The sequence below is a fragment of the Mchenga conophoros genome, linkage group LG3 (assembly GCF_057382185.1).
Source record: "Mchenga conophoros isolate Kocher_MC1m ecotype Shallow Benthic linkage group LG3, M_conophoros_male_GT1.1, whole genome shotgun sequence".
Lineage (NCBI taxonomy): Eukaryota > Metazoa > Chordata > Actinopteri > Cichliformes > Cichlidae > Mchenga > Mchenga conophoros.
The window spans coordinates 52,320,527-52,342,109 of NC_140528.1; the positions used below are offsets into that span (position 1 = coordinate 52,320,527).

At 41.2% G+C, this 21,583-nt stretch overlaps 2 protein-coding genes across 2 annotated transcripts; one reads left to right on the forward strand and one right to left on the reverse strand.

The window, feature by feature from the left end:
- Positions 1 to 537: 537 nt before the first annotated feature.
- Positions 538 to 3,197, reverse strand: LOC146579404 (tripartite motif-containing protein 16-like). The gene is made up of 2 exons (XM_085269271.1): positions 2,625 to 3,197; positions 538 to 2,573 (listed from the first exon to the last, which is right to left on the reverse strand). Exons 1-2 carry the CDS (start codon positions 3,118 to 3,120, stop codon positions 1,447 to 1,449), a joined length of 1,623 nt encoding a protein of 540 aa, XP_085125397.1. The 5' UTR covers positions 3,121 to 3,197; the 3' UTR covers positions 538 to 1,446.
- A 4,849-nt stretch (positions 3,198 to 8,046) lies between these two features.
- LOC146579405 (polymeric immunoglobulin receptor-like) lies at positions 8,047 to 13,919 on the forward strand. Its single transcript, XM_085267949.1, has 6 exons — positions 8,047 to 8,086; positions 8,364 to 8,546; positions 9,640 to 9,960; positions 10,835 to 11,055; positions 11,100 to 11,105; positions 13,896 to 13,919. Exons 1-6 carry the CDS (start codon positions 8,047 to 8,049, stop codon positions 13,917 to 13,919), a joined length of 795 nt encoding a protein of 264 aa, XP_085124075.1.
- The last annotated feature ends 7,664 nt before the right edge of the window (positions 13,920 to 21,583 follow it).

Genomic DNA, 21,583 nt, shown 5'->3' on the forward strand with positions numbered 1-21,583 from the left:
TTCAAACGGAGCCTCGGCCGCTCATTATAGCAACCAGCTGTCAACTCAAAATGACGTGTGATGAGTGAAAGACTTTAAATTGTGCTTCACTCATGATTCTTCTTCAACATGCAGGACACCGTTGTAAAGGAAAAATGCACTTGTACTGTTTAACCATGTTGATATAAATGACATTTTTATGACTCGCCTGTGTGGAATTTATACAGAAAACCTGCAACAATAACAACATCGTCTCCACCAGATGAAACTCCACAGCATGACCTGACATTCAGACACTGAAAAGTTCAGGCTGGTCGTCATTATAATTTATGGACTTTTGAACCGCGTCCTTGATTTGTCTTTGACTGTATGCTGACTCTGAGTTGCTGAGTCCCTGCTGTGACTATTTCAGCCTGGTGTTCATTCTTGTATTTGCTAAGGGTCCAGGATACAGACTGGATAAGGCACATTTAGAGAACACATTTAAAACAAAACAACAAAATCGTTTTTCATGTTAGTAAGATTAATGACTATATTTTATGTATGAGAGAAGAAGAAAAGCTTTGGGTGAAGCAGTTTGAATAAAATAGATGTCTAATGAACAAACAAACAAACAAACATTTTCTAAAAAAGCTTTGGAGAAACGATTTCATCCAGTTTGTCCATTATTAAAACTGATGTTTATTTGCCAATCATTCAACATCACCACTTGTTTATAACTCTGCTGATTTTATTCCCTTTGTGTCCAGGCTGAGATTCCAGGTGTCTCCCTCAAATCATTTTCTCCAAATCAGAAGCATCAGATTTGTGGAGATGCTCTGCCTGCCAGACACAGCTCAGGGCAAAGAAACATGTGTATCCTCCACAATATACAGGCCTGTATCATTTAGTGTATGTATTTAAATGTATAAATGATCGAGTGTGATCAAACTTTTCATATGAAATATAATATTAAATGTCAAACATTAACTATTTAATTTTTGTTACATTTTAAAAGTTCAAACCTCAAACACATTAAGTTTACAGTCATATATGATCAAGAAAATCAACAATCTTCACATTTCAGAAACTGGAAGCAGCTTTAAATGTGACTAAAATAATGATAAAACACTCAATTCTCTAATCATTGACTAACTGATGAATCACTGCAGCTCCAATATATTGTTGCATTTGACAACCCACTACAGCAACTACAGAATAAAACCACTAACCAGACTGATGACAGATTTCAAACATGCTGAATATGAAGAGTAGTATCATTTAAACTCACATGATTATCAGCCATAAGAACAAATTCAGATTTATATTGATGTAAGGTATATAAATGTAAGTACAGTTTGAATCAGTGCAATATTATTTTCACACATCAATGGACCACTGAACTTCTCAGCTTCTAAAATGTAAAGCCTCATTTAGAAACTACACAAGTACATATAATGGTCAGGGATCAACATGAACCTGTCTTCTCTATTTGACTTCAATCAACTCTGCAGTGTCTCTATCTCTATAAAGCCAAAGTCCAGCATAGAGCGGCTGAGTGAATGTGGTCTGGACTCTGTGGAGGAGAGTCATGGTTTCAGAGACGCTGTAGAAAGACAGAATACCTGCTCTGTGATCCAGGTACACTCCTACTCTGGAGGACCGAGGACCTGAGAGGACAGTTCGGACATTGTTGTGAAGAAATGTATAACTGTCTGTGTAACAATCTAATGCCCAAGATTTGTCATTGAATCCAAATAAACGTTCATTGCCCGTCCCTGCTCTGCTGATATTCTTGTATGCGACTGCTACACGAACTCCTCCCCCTCTCCACTCCACCTCCCAGTAACAACGTCCGGTCAGACTCCCTCTACTCAGGACCTGATACCATACAGTGAATCTGTCTGGATGATCAGAATAAGACTGTTGTTGTTTCATAAATGTTGCTTTTCTGTTCCCCTTGGATAACAGTAGATATGTGTTTGCTGTGTTTGGATCCAGTTTGATTTCACATGAATATTTTAAGAATCCAGCTCTGGTCTTTGGCTCTGCTGGTGACAGTAAAACATCCTCTTCAGTGACTGTCAGTGAGATGTTTGTCCATTCCTCTCTCAGAATGTCCTGTAGTTTATCTCTGGTCTCTGACACAGCTGCTGTCACATCCTCAAAGTAGCTCAGAGGACGAATATTGATGCTGGATGAGTGTGTAGACTCACTGAGTGCTGACAGTGAGGGGTAGTTGTGTAGAAACTGGTTGTGATCCTCTGTGTGTGAGAGCTGCTCCAGCTCGCCGTCTTTCCTCTTCAGCTCAGCGATCTCCTGCTCCAGCTTCTCCTGAAGCTCTTTGACTCGACTCACTTTAGTTTCCTGCTGGGATCTGACCTGCTGCTTCACATCAGAGCTTCTTTTCTGGAGGAGACGGATCAGCTCAGTGAACATCTTCTCACTGTCCTCCACTGCTTTATCAGCAGAGCCATTGATGGCCTCCACCTCCTGTTGAAGCAGCTTCACATCTTTCTCTCGCTCCTGGATTCTCTGCTGGATGTTTAGTCGTCTCACCTCGAGCTCCTTCTGCTTCTCAGTCCTTTCTGCTGCAGCTGGGACTGTTTCATGGCCTTTATGTTCATCCATTGTGCAGAGATAACAGATACTCTGCTGATCAGTACGACAGAAAATCTTCATCACCTCATCATGACGAGAGCAGATGTTCTCCTGGAGCTTCACAGAAGTTTTAACCAGCGTATGCTTTTTAAAAGTTTGAGATTCATAGTGAGGTTGGAGGTGTTTCTCACAGTAAGAGGCCAGACAGACTAAACAGGACTTGATGGCTTTCAGCTTCCTCCCAGTGCAGACATCACAGGCCACATCTTCAGGTCCAGCATAGCAGTGATCAGCTGGAGCAGCTTGGAGTCCAGTCTTCTTCAGCTGCTCCACTAAAGCTGCTAACATGGTGTTTTTCTCCAGGACAGGCCTCGGTGTGAAAGTCTTCCTGCACTGAGGGCAGCTGTGGATTCCCTTCCTGTCCTCTTCATCCCAGAAACTTTTAATACAGTTCCTGCAGTAGCTGTGTCCACAGGTTGTAGTCACCGGATCCTTCAGTAGATCCAAACAGATGGAACAAGAGAAGGTTTCTCGGTCCAGCTGAACTCCTTTCTGCGCCATTTCTCCTCTCAGTGTCAGTGACTGTGTGAGTTTCACTTCCTTATAACTGAAACTAGTCTGAGCTCTGATCTCAACAACATGTTTCTGCAGTGAATGGAGCCTGTCAGCTCTTACACGTCACCACATGTTGGTTACACCCATCTTCAAAGTGCAGATCTGAAGGGGAGGGAACGAGGAAACACGTGGACAGAGAGGAGGTGCTGTGTTTAAGAGCAGGAAGAAGAGGGAGGGTTATCAGGCTGTGCTTCACTCCAGGAAGAGGAGCAGTTTGAGAGCGATACTGTGTGTTTAACCCTTTTTATTTACTGCTCACATCAACTTTTAAGCTTGTTAACACTTTCTTCTATATAAATAAACTTCAGTTTAGAAATGTCAGAGTTCTCACTGAAGTTAACAAACAGTCCTTCAGTTTCAGTCAATGCAGGAGGATAATGATCCTAAACATACAGATAAGGCAGCCACTGACATGATGCTTATGTTGCATTTAAGTTTATGTTCATTTCAGTTGTTTCTCTCCCTCAAACACCATCAGAGATGAGAGGGTGCAGCAGGTGTAGTAGTTGGTATATGAGGCAGTAAACAAATTAAAGGTTTTTCAAACACATTCATCTCCACAAAAATGTGATAAATGTTTGACAGGAATAAAAAGAAACTCTGATCCTTCTTTAAAAGTATTTTTCTGTTATTACGGTCGAGTTGATCACACAAAATCATCTTGAGCAGGGACGTGGCTAAATACTGGTATGTGAGAACCCGTCAATATTAAGGTCTCCAGTGACTGACTGCAGCTTTGTGACCTGGAGATACTGGATATTAGAACTTGGTGGTCTGTAACAGCAGCTCACTAGTACAGGTTTCACAGGAGGAAGCTGGACCTGTAACCACAGAACTTCCAGTCGGATCAACAGTCACAGCAAGAATCAGCATCTGCACATTTATCATCAAGAGCAGCAGGGGGCGCTGTTACACACAGAGGCAGGTTCTCTCCCAAATGTGTCCAGAACAAGAGCTGAGCAGCTTTTTCTGTGAGTCAAAGTATTTCTAACAAACTACAGCAGATCACAGAGCCTGTGTCAGCTCAGCTATCAGAATCAAACAGTGAAGCTGACCTGTGTAAGTCAGCAGGTCAGACAGTATGTTAATGAGGGCAAATCTACAAAGCAGTAATGAACGTTTCATAAACCACATTTAATACAAATCTATGATACGTCCATAAGTCTGCACCGTCTGAAACCTCCTCACATTTCAGCCCTCATTTCTCATCATATTGTAATCTACAGTTATTTAAACTGTGTGTGTGCAGGCTGTGGCTCTGTTTCACTTCCACAGTTCAACTACAGAGGGCGCTAAAAGGGTCCAGGTCATGTTAGTCTAAGTGCCTGAAAAGAAGTTCAGTTTCCTTCTTTTTAAGATATCCAGGCTGAACTTCACGACAACAATTCAAGCGTCTACCAATGAGAGTTCAGGATACTGTGATTGATCTACGACGGGGTGGTAAATACATCAGAGGGTGACCTCAACTGTTTTTATGTCTAGTTAACAGAAAGAGTAGGAGTATAAGCCATGTTTGCTCAGCAGCAGCTTTATATTAAAGGTTGTAGCTTTAGTATTTTAGCTTTTATATAAACCCCTGTTTCACCCCCTGCTATGTGCCTATTGTGAAGAGGGAAGCTGTGACCACTAGAAGTATAGTAGTAGGTGGTCGGAGGAGGCTTTAGTGGGACTACAGGGTTGTTTTGAGGTGACAGACTGGGAGACACTCTGTGAGCCTCACGGTGAGGACACCAGTGGGCTTACTGAGTGTGTCACTCACTACATAACCTTCTGCACCAGCTCTATCATCCCAGCACGGACACATTGCACCATTGCTGCCTCTCCTCCACCATTCACTTCCACTCGTGACCAGATTCAAAGACAAAGGAGAAGACTCCAATCAAGCACGTTGTAACGTCGGGTTGTGTTTAGTGGTTGAGAGGAGGCGGCAAAACACTTAGCAGGATAGTCGAAAGAATACACACTCGCACTGGCATTGGGAATTCCACAGCGTGTTCTTTAATATACCTTCTGTTCATCAACCATATAAGCCCGGTTGAACGGCTGCAGCTTAACAAACATAGCGCATAGTGTTCGTACAACCCATAACGTTGCAAACAAAGGTGTCTGGAGAGGTAAAACATAAAATCTGTCCATCCTCATGCACTAGCGTGTAAGCACATGTCCACACAATCACAGAGAGAGCCAGTGGCGCATATGGATGACAACATTAACCCTCGACTTGGGTTGTCTTAAAGAGACACCACACCATTGTGACTGTTACAACATCTGTTGGACCAGACTAGATGAGACCTGTGTCCTCAAGGCCTGTCCCACCCAGCTTTGTGGAGTCTTTTATAAATTGTTCATGTTGAGTTTGCCATCTTCAGAAGTTTTATGATGACTCTGCAGTGGTTGGATGTATCAGTGTGTCATGGTCCGGCTGAGTGCAGGTTTTTCCATAGAGCCGGTGGCTCCACCTCTGGGCGGAGTCATTGCATTACAGCCTGCAGTCCACACCTGTTGGCAATTAAGCTGCCAATACTTAAGACCAGCGTCACCAGGTCTTCAACTAACCTCTGTTAGTGTAGGCCGACACAGCTCTTGTGATATTGTTCACAGTGATATTCTCTGCTCACCTTGTGTTTCTCTGCCTGTAGTCATCCACCTGATCCCGATGCTAAAAAACTCTGTCAATACTCACCTTCATTTGGACGCCAGTTTTCTCTTCAGCTCTTCCTCCACAGCTCCTGCTCACTTCTCCTCCCTGCCACAGTTACCGGATACCACATGTGTATACCACCACCGGTATCCATCACCGCCTCACTCGGAACACTTACCCCTCTCATGCAGATCCTCCACCTAATAAGTAACACAGTTCTTGTCCATATTTGGTCTTTCCTGACCTGCAGAAAAACACCTTCTGAACTTTATCTCCTCTCGTTATAGTGACTCAAAAGTCTCCTGGTTTCGTTCCCTCAGCCTGACTTCCCTTTTCCCCACGTCACAGAATTCATATGTGTATAGTTTCCTAGTACTTCATGTTTGTTGTACAGTTCACATTTGCTAAACTACTTCTTAGAATCTCACGTACATCATGGTTCACAGTTCATAGTCACATCATAGCTGTGATTCTGTGTTTGTAAATAACGTCTTGTTATCATGTTTCCCAGTGACTCTGTTTGTATCTGCAATTGAGTCCGTTTGTCTGGTTTGGCCTCTGACTGTGACACAGTGACGGAGATGAGGCTGAATACTGGGCTGTTTTGTCACATGGTGCAAGCAGAATCATCTGCAGCTCAACGTAACACACAACAAATAAACACAACAAATAAATGGATCTGGCTGTATGGGTACTTAATGATCAAGCTGGCAGTAATGTTGTGGTGTTTAGTAGACAGGAGGGTGGGGAGTGTAAGAGGAAATGACACACAGGACATGGTTTGAGGTAGATTCATACCCAGGCCCTGCAGTGAGGACTATAACCTTCACTACATTGGTCATCTGCTCAGCCAGGTTAACTATAACAACACTGTCAATTCAGTCTGACAGTGAGTTAGTGAGTTAATGACAGTGAGTCAAACCCACTCCCTCCTCCAACTATGACGGCTTAGACAGAGACTTTATGCAAGCTTCTTTGAAGCTGGCAGACAGTGAAGGTGAAGGTGAGCATAACTGAGTTCTAACGACTCGTTCTTACTTTAATAACTGGTAAATTTCACTGAAGTTCAAAAGAACTCTCAAACCACCAGGAAGGAGACAACAGAAGTATTTATTTTTACCTTCATTGTAATTTCTTCCTTTACCTAAGCTGGTGAGAGGTTGTTGTTGTTGTTGTTGCTTTCAATTTGTAAGATTCCTGCATGAAATGATTTGATCAAATATTTTTAATTTTATATTTTAAATGGTTTACTGTTGTCTATCAGGAAGAGGAATACAATATCTCTGGGTATCTCTGTTTAGCCTGCTGTTCTTGCTACATAACAGGGATATGTGTTTTCCTCTTCAGAGATTACAAAAGGGTTCATGTTCAAAGAAATACTTTAAATCCATTTTCAATTCTGTGCCACTTGGCTAATTGTGCCATTTACTTTCAATATTTTATATAAAATAATGTCAAAATGAGACAGCAAAAAAAAAAAAAAATTGATTTCTAAACAAATTAATTAATATGCCTCTTTATTCCTAAGAAAACAGTCAGCTTTGAGATGTTGTTTATTTTTGTTTTTTAGATAGCACAGAAAGGAAACAGGAGGGTGATGAGAGTGTGAGGGGAAATGACACAGGAAGTGGTCGGAGGCAGAATTAGACCCGGCCCTGCAGTGAGGACTCTAGTTTTATCCATCTGTTAAGCTGGTGAGAGGTTTTCGTTGTTGCTTATAAATTCAGTTTGTAAGATTTCTGCATGGGATGATTTGATCAGATATTTTTAGCTTTATATCAACTCTATGATTTATTTTGAGTATTTAATGTTAAATAATCTCAGAGTGCAACATCAAGACATGATGGTGATTCAGAAATAAATAAATAAATAAATATACTTTTTATTCCTTAAGCCAAACACAATATTCAGATGAGAATAAAATGCCAGGAACATTTTATTACCTGGAAAAAAAATCAATGTGCTTCATGTGTTCCTCTCAGAGGTTGAACCAGCTGTCGTCAGGTTTTCAAAGTCAAATTTGGTCTGAAACTCTTTTCATTCACACTTACGGCATCAGGGAAACTTCACAGTACTGATCTACATCATCGTGTGATGGATGGATCCAAAAAAAGTTAAAGGAAGTGATAAAAAGGAAACAACTCATTCAGTAACTTCAGTTTTCTGATGATCTGACAGAGTGAAGAGTCAGACGCTGTTCTTCTGAAGTTTAACGACTTTTCTGCATCAGAATGAAAATCCTCCATTTTCTCTTCTTCTGCTTCTTGTCAGGTGAGGACTGATGATCTTAATGTTGCTCTTTAATTCAAAATATACTCAACTTTATAAAACACTTTATGAAATACATTTATCTACATACACTAAATAATGTTGTGATTATCCATCTTGTTTTAGATGTATTATTATTATTTTTCATCTGACAGGTCCAGCTGGGCTCGTCAAGGCAAAACATAATATTTGGTCTGCAGCTGAAGGATTTAATGGCACGCTTAACTGCAACTTATCTTTGTCTGGAAGCACAAAGTTCTTCTGTAAGGAAAAATGTGAGATGGAAGCACAGCTCAGAGTGGCAGATGCAGCATGAAGTATAAAGATGGATCTCCAAGAAGAGGAATTGTGTTTTTAAGCTTCTCACAAATGATCAAGTCTGACGCAGGAATGTACAGGTGTGGTTTGGGAAGATCTTCTGCTCCAGATTCATACTTTGACTTTGAGGTCAGAGTTTCAAATGGTGAGTTTTTACTAAAGGTGGGTGGAATTGAAAATATGGAGACCCCCCAGGTCTAATTTAGTAATGTGGACCACTTTTAGATCAACCTGTTCAATCAATAAATACAAGCACATTTTACCTGTTATTGCACTTAAGTGTCCATGTTATATGGCATGTGACAACTGTACTAAGATAACGTTTTAGCACCTCAGTGTAAAGCCTACAATAATATTCAATGATTTATTGATTCAAATTCAGGCTCTGCTAAAACTGAGTTTTACACCACCTCCAACTATCAAAGTCTAAAGCAAAATCTTGCTTTTGTTCAGATTTTCTTTTGTCTATAACTGATTTTGAGCATCAGTATCATGGTTTACATCATGATTTAAATAGATGAAATCTACTAATTTAATTCCTATGATGGAGAGTAACAGAAGAAATGTTTGACCTAAAAAGTTGATGATCTTCCAAGAGTGTCATCATGCTAAAAAGAAGTTAGTCACCTTTTTTATATACAGGCTCATCTTCAAGCTGTGAGTCCTGAGAAATGCCTCAAAAAATAAGACAAGTGAACTCCCAGGGTCTATAACTATAACGCTGCCCTCTAAGTTCATAGTATAAATGTTACGTTTTGCATGGCTTCATTAAATATGCAACAACAAGTTTTGATTCTCAGAGGATCAGGTAAGAATGTGTTTTTCAGATTTTTCTGATTGATTATGAAATGATAACTGTGCTCATTTGATCCATGAAATATAATCATAATACAACAGTGTAAAAAATGACCCAACACACTAGTATGTTGTATGTTGTATGCTTGTGGGGTGTTTATTGAAGTGCCACACACGTGGCTGTACGTTTCGGCACATAAGTCATAAGCACACAAACTCTCTCTCTCAGGTCTCCGCCTTCACTATATATATAGGGAGAAACCTCAATGGTTAAATGACCACCACCTGTCCCTCCAGCCTCCTTGGCACTGCCCCCTTGAGCTCACTGCCCCACTCCTCCACTCCTCCCCTGCAGCTGAGCCAGGGACCACCCCCCCCCCCCCCCCCCCCCCCCCCCACAAACTGGTTCAGTTCAGACTAATTAATGTTCTTCTATTCCACAGATCTGGATAAAAACGTTGGTTTTTATCGCACACAAACTGAGGGAGAAAAGATCACATTGGTATGTTCCAACAACACGTATGGACACAGGAAGTTCTTTTGTAAGAATGAGTGTAAGAATGAAGGGGAGATCCTCATTGACACAACCAATAACAAATCTGAGAGTGGCAGATACAGCATTGAATACAGACCAGGATCTGTGTACGGACTGTATGCAACCATCACACAGTCGTCCAAGTCAGACACAGGAAAGTACATCTGTGGTTATGGAAACCCTCTGTCTCCTGATTCATATGCGAATGAATATGTTCTTGTCATTGATGGTAAGTTTCTTTTCAAAATAGTAAAAATAACTTTTAACTTTTGGTGGTTTTGAGGTGAGATTGCTGTTACTGCCAGAGATCAGCTGATTGGTTGAGACATCATTATACCTTTCTAACATCAAATAAAGGACAAATTGTTGAAGTCTGGATGTCCGATCTCAGAGTATTAATTTCCTGTTGTGCTGATAAATTTATTCCTCTGTTCATTCACAAATATAAACCATATTTCTTATGAAGCTTTAAAAAACATACAGATATTTAAATATAGTAAGTTTCACAATCATAATGTGCACTAATAATTTTTAATCAGAGCACATATTATATACAAAACATCACTTTTTATATTATTAAAAGTTTTTTAACTATTTGAAATCTAAGGTTATGTGTGTTTAAGATGTGTGAGCTCCACTTTGAATCATGTTTTTAAAGTTGTGATGATGGAGCTAAAATTGAGGTCAAAACATCATCATCATCATCATCATCATCATCATCATCATCTTTCACTAAAGCTGAGTGTTTCTACTCTTGCAGGTGAAAACATATGTAGTGTGCTTTATATGCTTTATATGAGATTTCCCAGTCTAATGTGTAAAAGAGTATCAGCTTATCCATCAGCTGATCTGATGAGACTGACACTGAACGTGACTTTGTGGTTTATCTGAAAAAGTAATAATGATGTAAAGAACAGGAAAGCAGGCAGCTGAGTGATTACAGATCTTCCCTATTGAACTTACACATAAGCTTCATGTTAATGCTGCATTTAGTGCTTCATACATGCTTGTATTTACCTGTATGATGATATGATTAGTTTTACTGCATTTGTCTGTATCGCTATTGATTTAGTATTGATATTTTTTCTGTTTGTTGTTCACAGATTCAAACACACCTGCTTCCACACTGCAGACAGCAACAACACAGAGTGAAAGTGTCACTGCAGGAGTCTCTACACATTGTCCTGACTCCTCCTGGCTTCTGGTTGTGCGTGCGTCCTTGGATGGTGTTTTGCTGATGGCTGTTTTCCTCATGCTCTGCTACATTAGTAAGACAAGGAGGAACTTTGGACTGAACACCAGAGAAAATGACACAAACATGGAGGTGAGTTTGTGTCACTTGTTTTCATCACTTGTCTGTTGTTGCAGGTTTCAGTGAGTGTTGTTGATTCATGCTGTCAGTGTGACTTTCTTAGTTAAATTTTATTGAAAAGAGGTGATGTTACCTGTTATTACGGTTTCTTCAATAATATCCTTGTAGTGTTAGTCCAATAATCACACAACTGGTATGTTAACGCCAACTTTAATGGTAGCCTTCTTTCGTTCAACCACACAAAAAAAACTGACCCTCCAAAACTTCTATTCCCCCTGGTGCACTTGCGCAGTGGGACAGATTGCAGATTGGCAAGATGTTGTGTGTACCACCACCAGTGCTGAGCTCAGAATAGAGTGCAGCCAGAAAAACAGCACTGTCGATCCCATCTGCAAGGGCCAAAGTCTCTCCTGCTAGTGTACCCGTACCACCCTCCTGATCCGTTTCAACTGCCCACATATGGGCAAAAACCTTCTCCCATCAACATGATAAAATGTCCACCTTGTGTCCTCCGTCTGAGAGGTTTCCCATGGAGGAATCACTAAACACCACTAATTTGAGGGATTTGCTTTCACCCAAGAACTGAAACCTCAGCGTAACCTCCTCCGATTTAAGTTTTCTGATCAGTTTGTTTGTGTAGTGCATTGTCTGAATAGTAGCATGTTTTGTGCTTGATGCCAGGATGGAAATGTAACACATGATGTCGGGTCTGCTCTGTCTTGCTACCCACAGTATCCGTCCAATCTTGGATTTTAACATGTCCATCTCTGTATCTGTTAAAGAAGCCTCCCGGTGTGGTGCCCTCGTGTGATCAATAGGAATAGGCTGTAGGTTTTTTATGTACGTATCTTGTTGTAGTTGTATTTCATTCTGAAGAGAGTGAACCTCCATCCCGATGTAGTTGAAGCTGTTATGTTCTTCTCATCCAACTTGAAAAGTAGCTTTCAGTTTGGGGATGACTACTGTGGAGAACATGTCTGAACCACCCCACATAAAGTCATCTACATGACATGCAAGTACTCCTGTCACCTTACAGAGATCATCTAGCCAGTAGAAGACAGTCGGATCAACTTTTGACACTGTGCCCCCCCCCCAGCTTCTGCATGGTTTCTTTCACCTTGTTGTACCAGAATAATGAAGCATCTGCCAGGCCATAAACACATTTGTTCAACCTCCATATAGTTCCTTTGCTCTGTGCTTCTTTAGGTGGTCAGATGTACACGTCTCGGGTTAAATCTTTACCTTGCAGAAAAGCTGCTTTAATGTCCATAGAGTTCAGTTTCCATTGATTTTGACATATTACTGCTATGACCATCTTCAGGGACTCGGTTGAACATGTTGGTGAGTCTTTGGAAAGTCCTTGAGTGTTTATTTCTTCAGAGCCTCTTGCAACCAGTCTAGCTTTGGGAACAATGCCCCCTGGTGTTTCCTTGAGTGCGCATATCCACCTTGTTGATATACATTTCTGACCTTTATCTTTCTCCACTTCAAACACATTGTTTCTTTTCCAGTTGTCAAATTCAGTTTGTTTGGCTTGTGAGAAGATGTCTTCCTTCACCACTAATATTTCATCTCTGTTTTTATCTGTGCATGACTTGGCATCTTCAGACCGTGTCACTTGAAGGTTGTTTACTTGCTCCACATTAATGGAACCCATGGATGCAGCAATTTCCTCCAGCTCACTGTATTCCACGTTGTACCACTTTCTGTTTTTCCCTGTGGCTTTTCCTGCTCGACTGATTATTTTTCCAGCATATGTTTGACCTGTTTCTTTGTCTGTGTATTTAATTATTTGTCCAACTTTAAGTTTTGATCTTTCTATATCTGTAGTTGAGTGAGAGAGCATGGGATCTCTTTCTCCAGGTTGTATTGGATCAGAGGACTCGCTCTTTTCTGCAGTACCGAGCGGTTCATTTTCTGCACTGCCAAGTGGTTCACCGTTAGTTGGTGCCATCTCCCCATTTTCGTTTTCAAAATCGTGTTCCTCACCAAGTACAGATGAAAGTCTTTAAAAGATTTTAATCTGTTTTACTCTGATTTTCCTCTTCGGTTTCTTCCATGTTCACTTGTGGTTCATCCACTTTTCTGAGCCTAGACTGGTGTACTCTGACATAGGTTCCTCCATGCCTGACAAATATTACTACACCATCTTGGCCAATGACCACTCCTGGACCTTTCCACTCATGACAGTCTGTTCTTTTATAATAGACTTCGTCCCCCGTTTTATATTTGTCATCAATGGATCGCAGCTGTTTGAGAAGGGCTCTTCGTATCCATTCAGAGCATTCAGCCTCTGTAAAAGCTCGTCTCATGGCATGCAACATTGCAGTGTGCTGGGCAATCCATGTACTCACTTCAGTTTCCAAAGCTGGGGGTCTGTCAGTAAGGACTGAAGGCAGATTTGGATTTTGTCCAAAGACATGTTGGTAGGGACTGTAGCCATGTACATTGTGCATACAGTTCTTTGCCATCAAAGCCCAGTCCAGAGCAGTTTTCCAGTCACGCTCATTGTCTCTCTTTACCTTCAGTAACATTTCAGTAAGGATTTGTGCCTTTCAAGCAAGCCATTGCTCCACGGACTGTACCCTGCAGTGGTGTTAACCTCAATGTTAAATTTCTGTCATGGTTCTGGATCAGTTTCGACCCAGTATTTTGAGTTTTGATTGTTAGTTTATTTTTGAATGATTGTTGTGGTTTTGGGCGCTATGAGTATTATTATTATTATTATAATGATGATTATTATTAGAATTCTATGTTTCTGTTTATTCATGTTAAGGATTTGTTCTCAGTTGTATCTCACGTTTAGTTTAGTTCAGGTTCCATGTGTCATTCTCTGTCTGTCTGTCTCTCAGTGTCAGGTCTGCGTCTTGGTGTAGTGTTCTCGTTTCCTGTTTTATTGTGAAGGTCTGCGTCTCATGTGAGTGTGTTCAGTTTTACCTCTGTCTCGTCTTGTTGATTATTCCCAGCTGTGTCCACCACCTGTGTTTAATTCCCCTGTGTTTCTCTGTGTATATTTAAGTCGTGTCCTCTGTCATTGTAGTTGCTGGTCCGTCTGTGTGTTCACCATGTTTCATCCGTGTGTTCCCTGCTGTATACCATTGTCTGCCTCTGCTCGTTCATGTTCGTGTTCTGGTTTCTGCGCTGTAGTTCAGTTGTTTTCCAGTATAGTTTAGTTTGTCTTCGTTTGCCATTTTTCCTTTGCCATTTATTCAATAAACGACCTTCACGACTGCCTGCGCTTGGATCCTCCTTCATTTCTTCCACACGGCTCTTCTCACTCGCCGTGACAATTTCGCCGCCATGTCTCTTATTTCTTCATAATTAAATTCACCGCCATTGTCACTGAATAGTCTGCGCGGTGGACCGTGAATGCTTATCCAGCAGTGGATAAAGTGCTTCACTATCTCCCTGGGTCTTTTTGTGGTGATGATACTTCCTGCACTGAATCTTGTGAAATGGTCAATGGCATGTAGATACCACAGTTCCGGCTCAAGCTCATGCAGGTCCACTGCAACAGTTTCACTGTATGTTGAAGCCATGGGTAAACCCACTGCAGGCTTATGTTTTGGTTTACCGTATCGGATGCATGTGTCACAGTTTTTTTTATAATATTCTTCAGGATTGTAATGCTTTCATCATCACTATTGCCTGAGCAAGACAGACGTTTTTGCAGTCTAACAACTGATGCATGTCCAAATTGTTTGTGTAGTTTAAGAAGGACTGTCTTTTTATCCTTTGTTGTCATGTTTTCTGTCACAATGAGAATTTCATCTTCATCACTAGGTGTCTCACTTTTCTCTAGCTGATTTTTATTAAGGTTGCTCTCATTTCTCAAGTTTACACAATAGTGTCCAGAAGATGTCAGTTCAAGTTTTACAGGTTGATCAAATACTGTTGCTTTGTCTTGAGCAATATCCAAGACTGCACTTGCTCTCTTTAATGAAGTCTTGCTTAAAAGCATCGGTATATCTGCTGGAACAACTTCTGTTTCTATCTTGCATCTAGTTTGTCCTATTTTTGCTGGAATTGTCACTTTTCTTGTGGATTGAACATTTTTTCCATCACCAAAGCGGAACGGCCTTGTGCTCTTTTCATCTTTTATTTTTTGCAACTCTTTCTGAGGTAACTTACATAATCTGCAAGCCATTTCACTCCACACACAGTTCTTGTACAAGCAGTGTCAATTATGGCAGACCCCAAAGCTTCCATCATGAAGATTTGTGTATCAGAGGGTGATTCATTCGAAAACAGAGTAATATTACATTCTTCAACATCACTCTTTGATCCCTCAGCTTTTGCTAACTTCACATGTTCTGTTTTGTTAGGGCAATCTTTTACCCAGTGATACGTACTTTGGCATACTGCACATCTTATTCTCCTCCCATATTTGTCAAGTGGATTAGTCCCTGCAGCTATTCTTTGGGGTTGCTCTGAGTTTGAACTATGTTCACGCTTGCCTGTGTACTTTGTGAAGTAAGCGGAATCGCCCTCTTGTGGCGAAGAGACGTTATCTCAGAAAATCCTTTTCAAGGCTGATTTCATGTTATCAAAAGAGATGGCGGAACAAGCGGTAAGTGCTAGCTGTTTGTCTTTAGTATTTAGCCCCGTGATGTCTAGCAGCTTAAATGCTAACTCTGCGTCTGGTAATTCCATTTTGAACTTGCGTATCTTGTAGCCTACCGTCGTTCAAATTCGATAATGTAATCCACCATCGACGTGCACCTTTGTCTGTTGATCCGATCAAATTCTGTGTAAGCTTCATACTGTCGATCTTTTTCTTCTTTTAAAAACATAGAGTCCAGTTTGGTTAGAAGAACATCCATCCGCGTATCAGTGTTGAGGTCGTGGGCTGCGATTTCCAGTGTGTTTTCCCTCGCTCTTCCCGATAGCGACAAAGTAATTGCTAGAGCCTGATTTTTTTTTTGTCCAAGTCTGTAACGAGTCTCCAGATTTCAATTTCATTTTTCCAACTTTCATAAGATGTCTTCTCATCGAACGATGGTGGCACTTTGTAATTCCCAGCAGCAGCCATCCTCTGCTACCAATGTTAGTCCAATAATCACACAACTGGTATGTTAACTCCAACTTTAATGGTCGCCTTCTTTCGTTCAACCACACAAAAAAAACTGACCCTCCAAAACTTCTACTCCCCCTTCCCGCCTGCGCGTAGCCATGCCCCCCTTCACTGGACACTTGCGCAGTGGGACAGATACATCTTAACAGTAGTCTTTACCAGCAGTGGGAGGTGAAGACAAAGTGAACAATTTTAATACCAGACAGAAATATTTTTATAATTATGTAGATATAAATGCATACAACATATTTTTTGGTCCTTTGAGGTTATTCCACAGCATCATAATTTCAGGATGTCATATCTAAAAGTGTGAAAGCCCCTTTAGTTCTGTTTCCAGACACTGTAGTACATGTATGCTGCTCTGAAGCAAACCTGTTTAACTTCCTATGATATTTATAATGTTACATTTTTTTGGTTTGTTTGTTTTTCTTGAATAAACTTTGTGCTTCTGTTTTTTTTAAAGTTCAATTTGCATTAAACTGTGATGCTGCAGGAGGTTATTGTCTTTTTTTTCAGTTATCTGTAACACATGAGAACTGGGATCCAACCATCAAACACAAAGAGTCCAAAAGCAACAGGACAAAACCCACTCTTCATTATTAAAGAGCAAAATCTAACAAGTAAAAATGAATTTTGAGATTTGTGATTTCACAAATCGATTGCTATTTCCCAACTGTAACTGAAAAATTTTGTAAACATTTGGTTTTATTTCATTCATTGTTGTCTACTGTATGATTTATACATCTATGTGCTTACTTATGATAAATATCTGATAGCAGATAATTATCTAACTTTGCTTCTGGAGATTTGTTGTTTGTTTGTGTTGTTTGCTGTTTGTTTTGCATTCCAGTAATCTGATCAAGCACCTCAACTGGAGAATTGCAGAATAGACCCTGTGCACGAGAAAATGCTAACTTCCTGGTTTGAGACCGTATGTAGGGTTGTACATTTCCAGTAGCTTTATTTTGCGGTCAATCGCTACTGTGTAGATATACTCCAAAATCATGTCCAAAACTTGAAAACGGAAAGATCGCGTTAAGTTACAAAGAGCAGAAGGTGGGAACACTCGCCACTGTTGTGTCATAAAAAAATCTAATGATCAACTTTGACGTTTAAAGCGTTTAGATCAATCAGTTGTTTACATCACTCAACACAAGCAGAACTGCATTACTGCATGCAGAAGACACATCGTCCACATTCAGAAGCACATCTCTGTATAGTGACAATTATTATGATTTAAACAGGCAAATGTTCAGCATTCAAACTACAGGTGAAGAATAGTCAAACCAGATGTTTCCCCTGTTTTGTTGATATCAGCTAGTCAAGTACACACCTACACAGCATGTTAACAAACCGTGAAAAAAAAGCCACACAAAAATTTATGTTTTTTTTAAATCACATTGTTTCCTGCATCCTGATCGCTGCAGACGATCTCCTCCGTGACGTCTCTCCTGTACAGTACAGAATCGCTGCATCGATCACTACCAGTGTGACTCTGAGGTGCAGTATTGTATGTTGACGAAACGTTTCGCACCATCCATCCATCCATTCGCTTCCGCTTATCCTTTTCAGGGTCGCGGGGGGCGCTGGAGCCTATCCCAGCTGTCATAGGGCGAGAGGCAGACGTTTCGCACCGTCAAAAATAAAATTGGCTACTTGATTTCACCTATCGCTGGTTATTTTTAGAACATAACACCCGCGATAAACGAGGGATAGCTGAGAAATATAAAATTTGAATCCATTTTCTCTTTTGCTCTGAGGCACGGGGAAAAAAATATCGACAAGTCGATGAACATCATTTACAGACATATTGGGTAAATGCCCAAGACATCTATAGAAATGTAAATCGCCACTTGATTCATTCATTTGCTTAACTTGATTTGGGCCATAAACAAGGCGCGAATTGGACACCGGAAACAAAGCTCCCCACAGGAGTTTCCACACCGGAAGTAACATATGCTAACATGCACATAGTCTATTTCCCATGTTGGGTTTTACATGTGAAACACTTTGCACTGAAATTGATGAGAAATACAACAAGGTTTCTTCAATCTGACAAAATGTTAGACATAATAGTGTCTAATGAATGTATCTGGGGACTTTGAGTAAAAATGTGCCTGTTGTTCTTATGAACCCTGTGTGTCAAATGTTTAGTCAGTTTCATTTTCATGTTTGTTTTCCTTTTGTCCCTGTCAAGTTTATGCATCTTAGTCTCTGCCTCAGGGTCTGTTTCTATCTTATTTTTGCCCTTTGTGCATTTAAACCCTTAGTTAGGAGTAAATGTGGATTTCCTGTGGCAAACATGAATGTCAGTTTCTCGGTTTATGAAGGTCACCTTTAACTATGACAGTGCTGAGATACGGACCTCCTGTGAAGTTGTCACCATACTAGTGATGAGCAAAGCGAGACTTCGTGAAACATTTGAAGTCTTTGTGCTTGTATTGATGATTCCAAACAATCTGAAACCATCTCCACAGTGCCCCCTGCTGGACAATTTGGCTATTGTCACGCAAGGCTGGACTGGGACAAAAAATCGGCCCGGGCATTTTGACTAGAGACCGGCCCACCAGGATAAAGATTGAAAATGTGACGTCATTCAGGGATAAAACCGCAAAGGATTCTGGGAACTTGTGGCAAGAGGTACTAGCGCACGCAGGCTTTCAATTGAACTCAGTTACACAGCGATAAAAAGAAACCCAAAAAATGGCAAGAAGCTGCTGTATTATTAACTACAATAGCTGGTCGCATGACAACCACGGGAAGCCGACGGGTAAAGAGATCGTTTTTTTTTTTATCGGATTACGTCGTTGAAGAGAAATTTTTTAAGCCATGTTTCCGAAGTAAGAGCCGACGGATGGTCTGGATATACCAAATATAACGTCTCAGAACACTCCAGCTCACAGGTTAGTCTGCTCCAAGCATTCCCACAAACGTCAGAGTTTTGTTGTAGTTAATACGTCATTTTTCTTAACATAATTGGTGATATAGGTTACAAGCAAGTCTGGCGCTGAACAGAAATTGTTGCACTATGCTCCTTTATTTATTGTGCATAAATAGTGAATTGTCCTGACACAATATTGCGTTTCGCTTCTGTTATTACCATGGTACATTGACAAAAACATATACTTTTATTCACAGGATAAAACAGTTGTTTTGTATCACTAATTGTCCATTGCGATTACAGCATACAGTATTATTGTCACTGCTACATTTCTGTAATGCTACTGTAACCGGTTTCTGCTTCATCCCGCTGCAACAGTTCGGCCCAAACAGACTCCTCGACTCTGCGTTGTGTAGTGTTTTTAAAAAGACAAGGAGTCTCTGATCGATCGTTGCCACTTTATTTCCTGAATGGAAACAACGGTGTCAGTGCACAAGCTCGCCATACACCACTCCGCACAGCACACTCTCGTATGGCTACGGCAGACTGGCAGCGATTACTGCAGCAATATTACAATTTCTAATATACAATAAAATAACAGCAACAACAAATGATGTACCTGAATGGAAACAACGGTGTATTATCAGTGCACAGGCTCGCCACACACCACTCCGCACAGCACACTACGGCAGAACATCTCATTAGCATTCCGCTTTAGCATACAGTTTCACACATTAATAAACAAATGAAAAGTACATAAAACTGGTGTTGGACATGTGTCCACTAAGCACTTATTACACTCGGTGCTCGTCAGCTAATCAAACATGTTTTATGTGTCTGTACTACTTAGCTATATTGTGTGCGGAACAATACAACTCACCTCTCGTATGGCTACAGCAGACTGGCAGCGATTACTGCAGCCAGCCTCACCTAACCAGCCACACTGAGAGCGGGGGGGCGCTGTTTCCCCATTACACTGATATTTGTGGCAAGTGGAATAATACCACAAACACTGTTACACTACCAGAAATTATTTCCACTACTAATTAATTACCGTTGAGCTCAAAGGTCCTATTAATAAACTGTTAATGAATGTGTATTTATGAAGACGATTTGTGAGACTGGTAAACTTATGATACGTACAATAGTCTTTCGTTCTACACGGTGCATTTCAAGGTCCTGTACCCATCCGTCGGTAAACTGTACCTGGGCTTGTTGCAGTGACCTGAAGTTACTAAACTTCATGAGTGTATGCACTCACTCCAAGAACCATGTAATTATAAATCTGAGCGTGGTGAAAGTTGGGCAGCACACTGACGTCTTTGGTCCCTCTGTGTGCTCGTAAGGGTCTGACCCTTTCACTCCTTTGATTTTTTCCTCGTATCTTTTCTTTGTCTTTTCGTCGAGTCTGTCTTTGTATGGACCGGCATTGTTCTCCTTTTGTTTTGTACATTCCTTTTTTGTGCGGCAAAGAAAAAAAAAAGAAGGTATTGGAACCGGAGAATGAACGTTTTGCGGTGCTGCAAATGCTTGCATTTGATGCGGTACTTGGATTGTTTTGCCACGAGTTCCCGGCATGCAATGCGCGAAAATCACGTGATTGCTAAACAAGGGGGAGGGTGCATCCAGCCTCCTCGGCTGTAATTGGTCCAGCCCAGAGTCGATCATGACCAATTGGCCAATCCAACACCTTTCATTATACACTCAACAAAAATATAAACGCAACACCTTTGTTACTGCTCCCATTCCCCATGGGATGGACGTAGAGACCTAAAATTCATTCCAGATACACAATATAACCATCCCTCCCAAACAGTGGTCACAAATCAGTCCAAATGTGTGGTAGTGGGCACATCTGCTATATTGAGATAATCCATCCCACCTCACAGGTGTGCCACATCAGGATGCTGATCTGACATCATGAGTAGTGCACAGGTGTACCTCAGACTGCCCACAACAAAAGGCCACCCTGGAATGTGCAGTTTTTTGCGCTATTGGGGGGTCTGGGGACCCAGAACCGGTCAGTATCTGGTGTGACCACCATTTGCCTCATGCAGTGCAACACATCGTCGCATGGAGTCTATCAGATTGTCAGTTGTGGCCTGTGGAATGTTGGTCCACTCCACTTCAATGGCTGTGCGAGGTTGTTGGATATTCGTGGGAACTGGTACACACTGTCGTAAACGCCGGTCAAGCACATCCCGAACATGCTCAATGGGTGACATGTCCGGTGAGTATGCTGGCCATGCAAGAACTGGGACATTCTCAGCTGCCATCTGCCCTGAACAATGTGAACCATGATTCATCCGTGAAGCGCACACCTCTCCAACGTGCCAGACGCCATCGAATGTGAGCATTTGCCCACACAAGTCTGTTACGGCGACGAGCTGGAGTCAGGTCAAGACCCCGATGAGGACGACGGGCATGCAGTTGAGCGTCCCTGAGACGGTTTCTGACAGTTTGTGCAGAAATTGTTTGGTTGTGCAAACCAATTGTTCCAGCAGCTGTCTGGGTGGCTGGTCTCAGACGATCTTGGAGGTGAACCTGCTGGATGTGGAGGTCCTGGGCTGGTGTGGTTACACGAG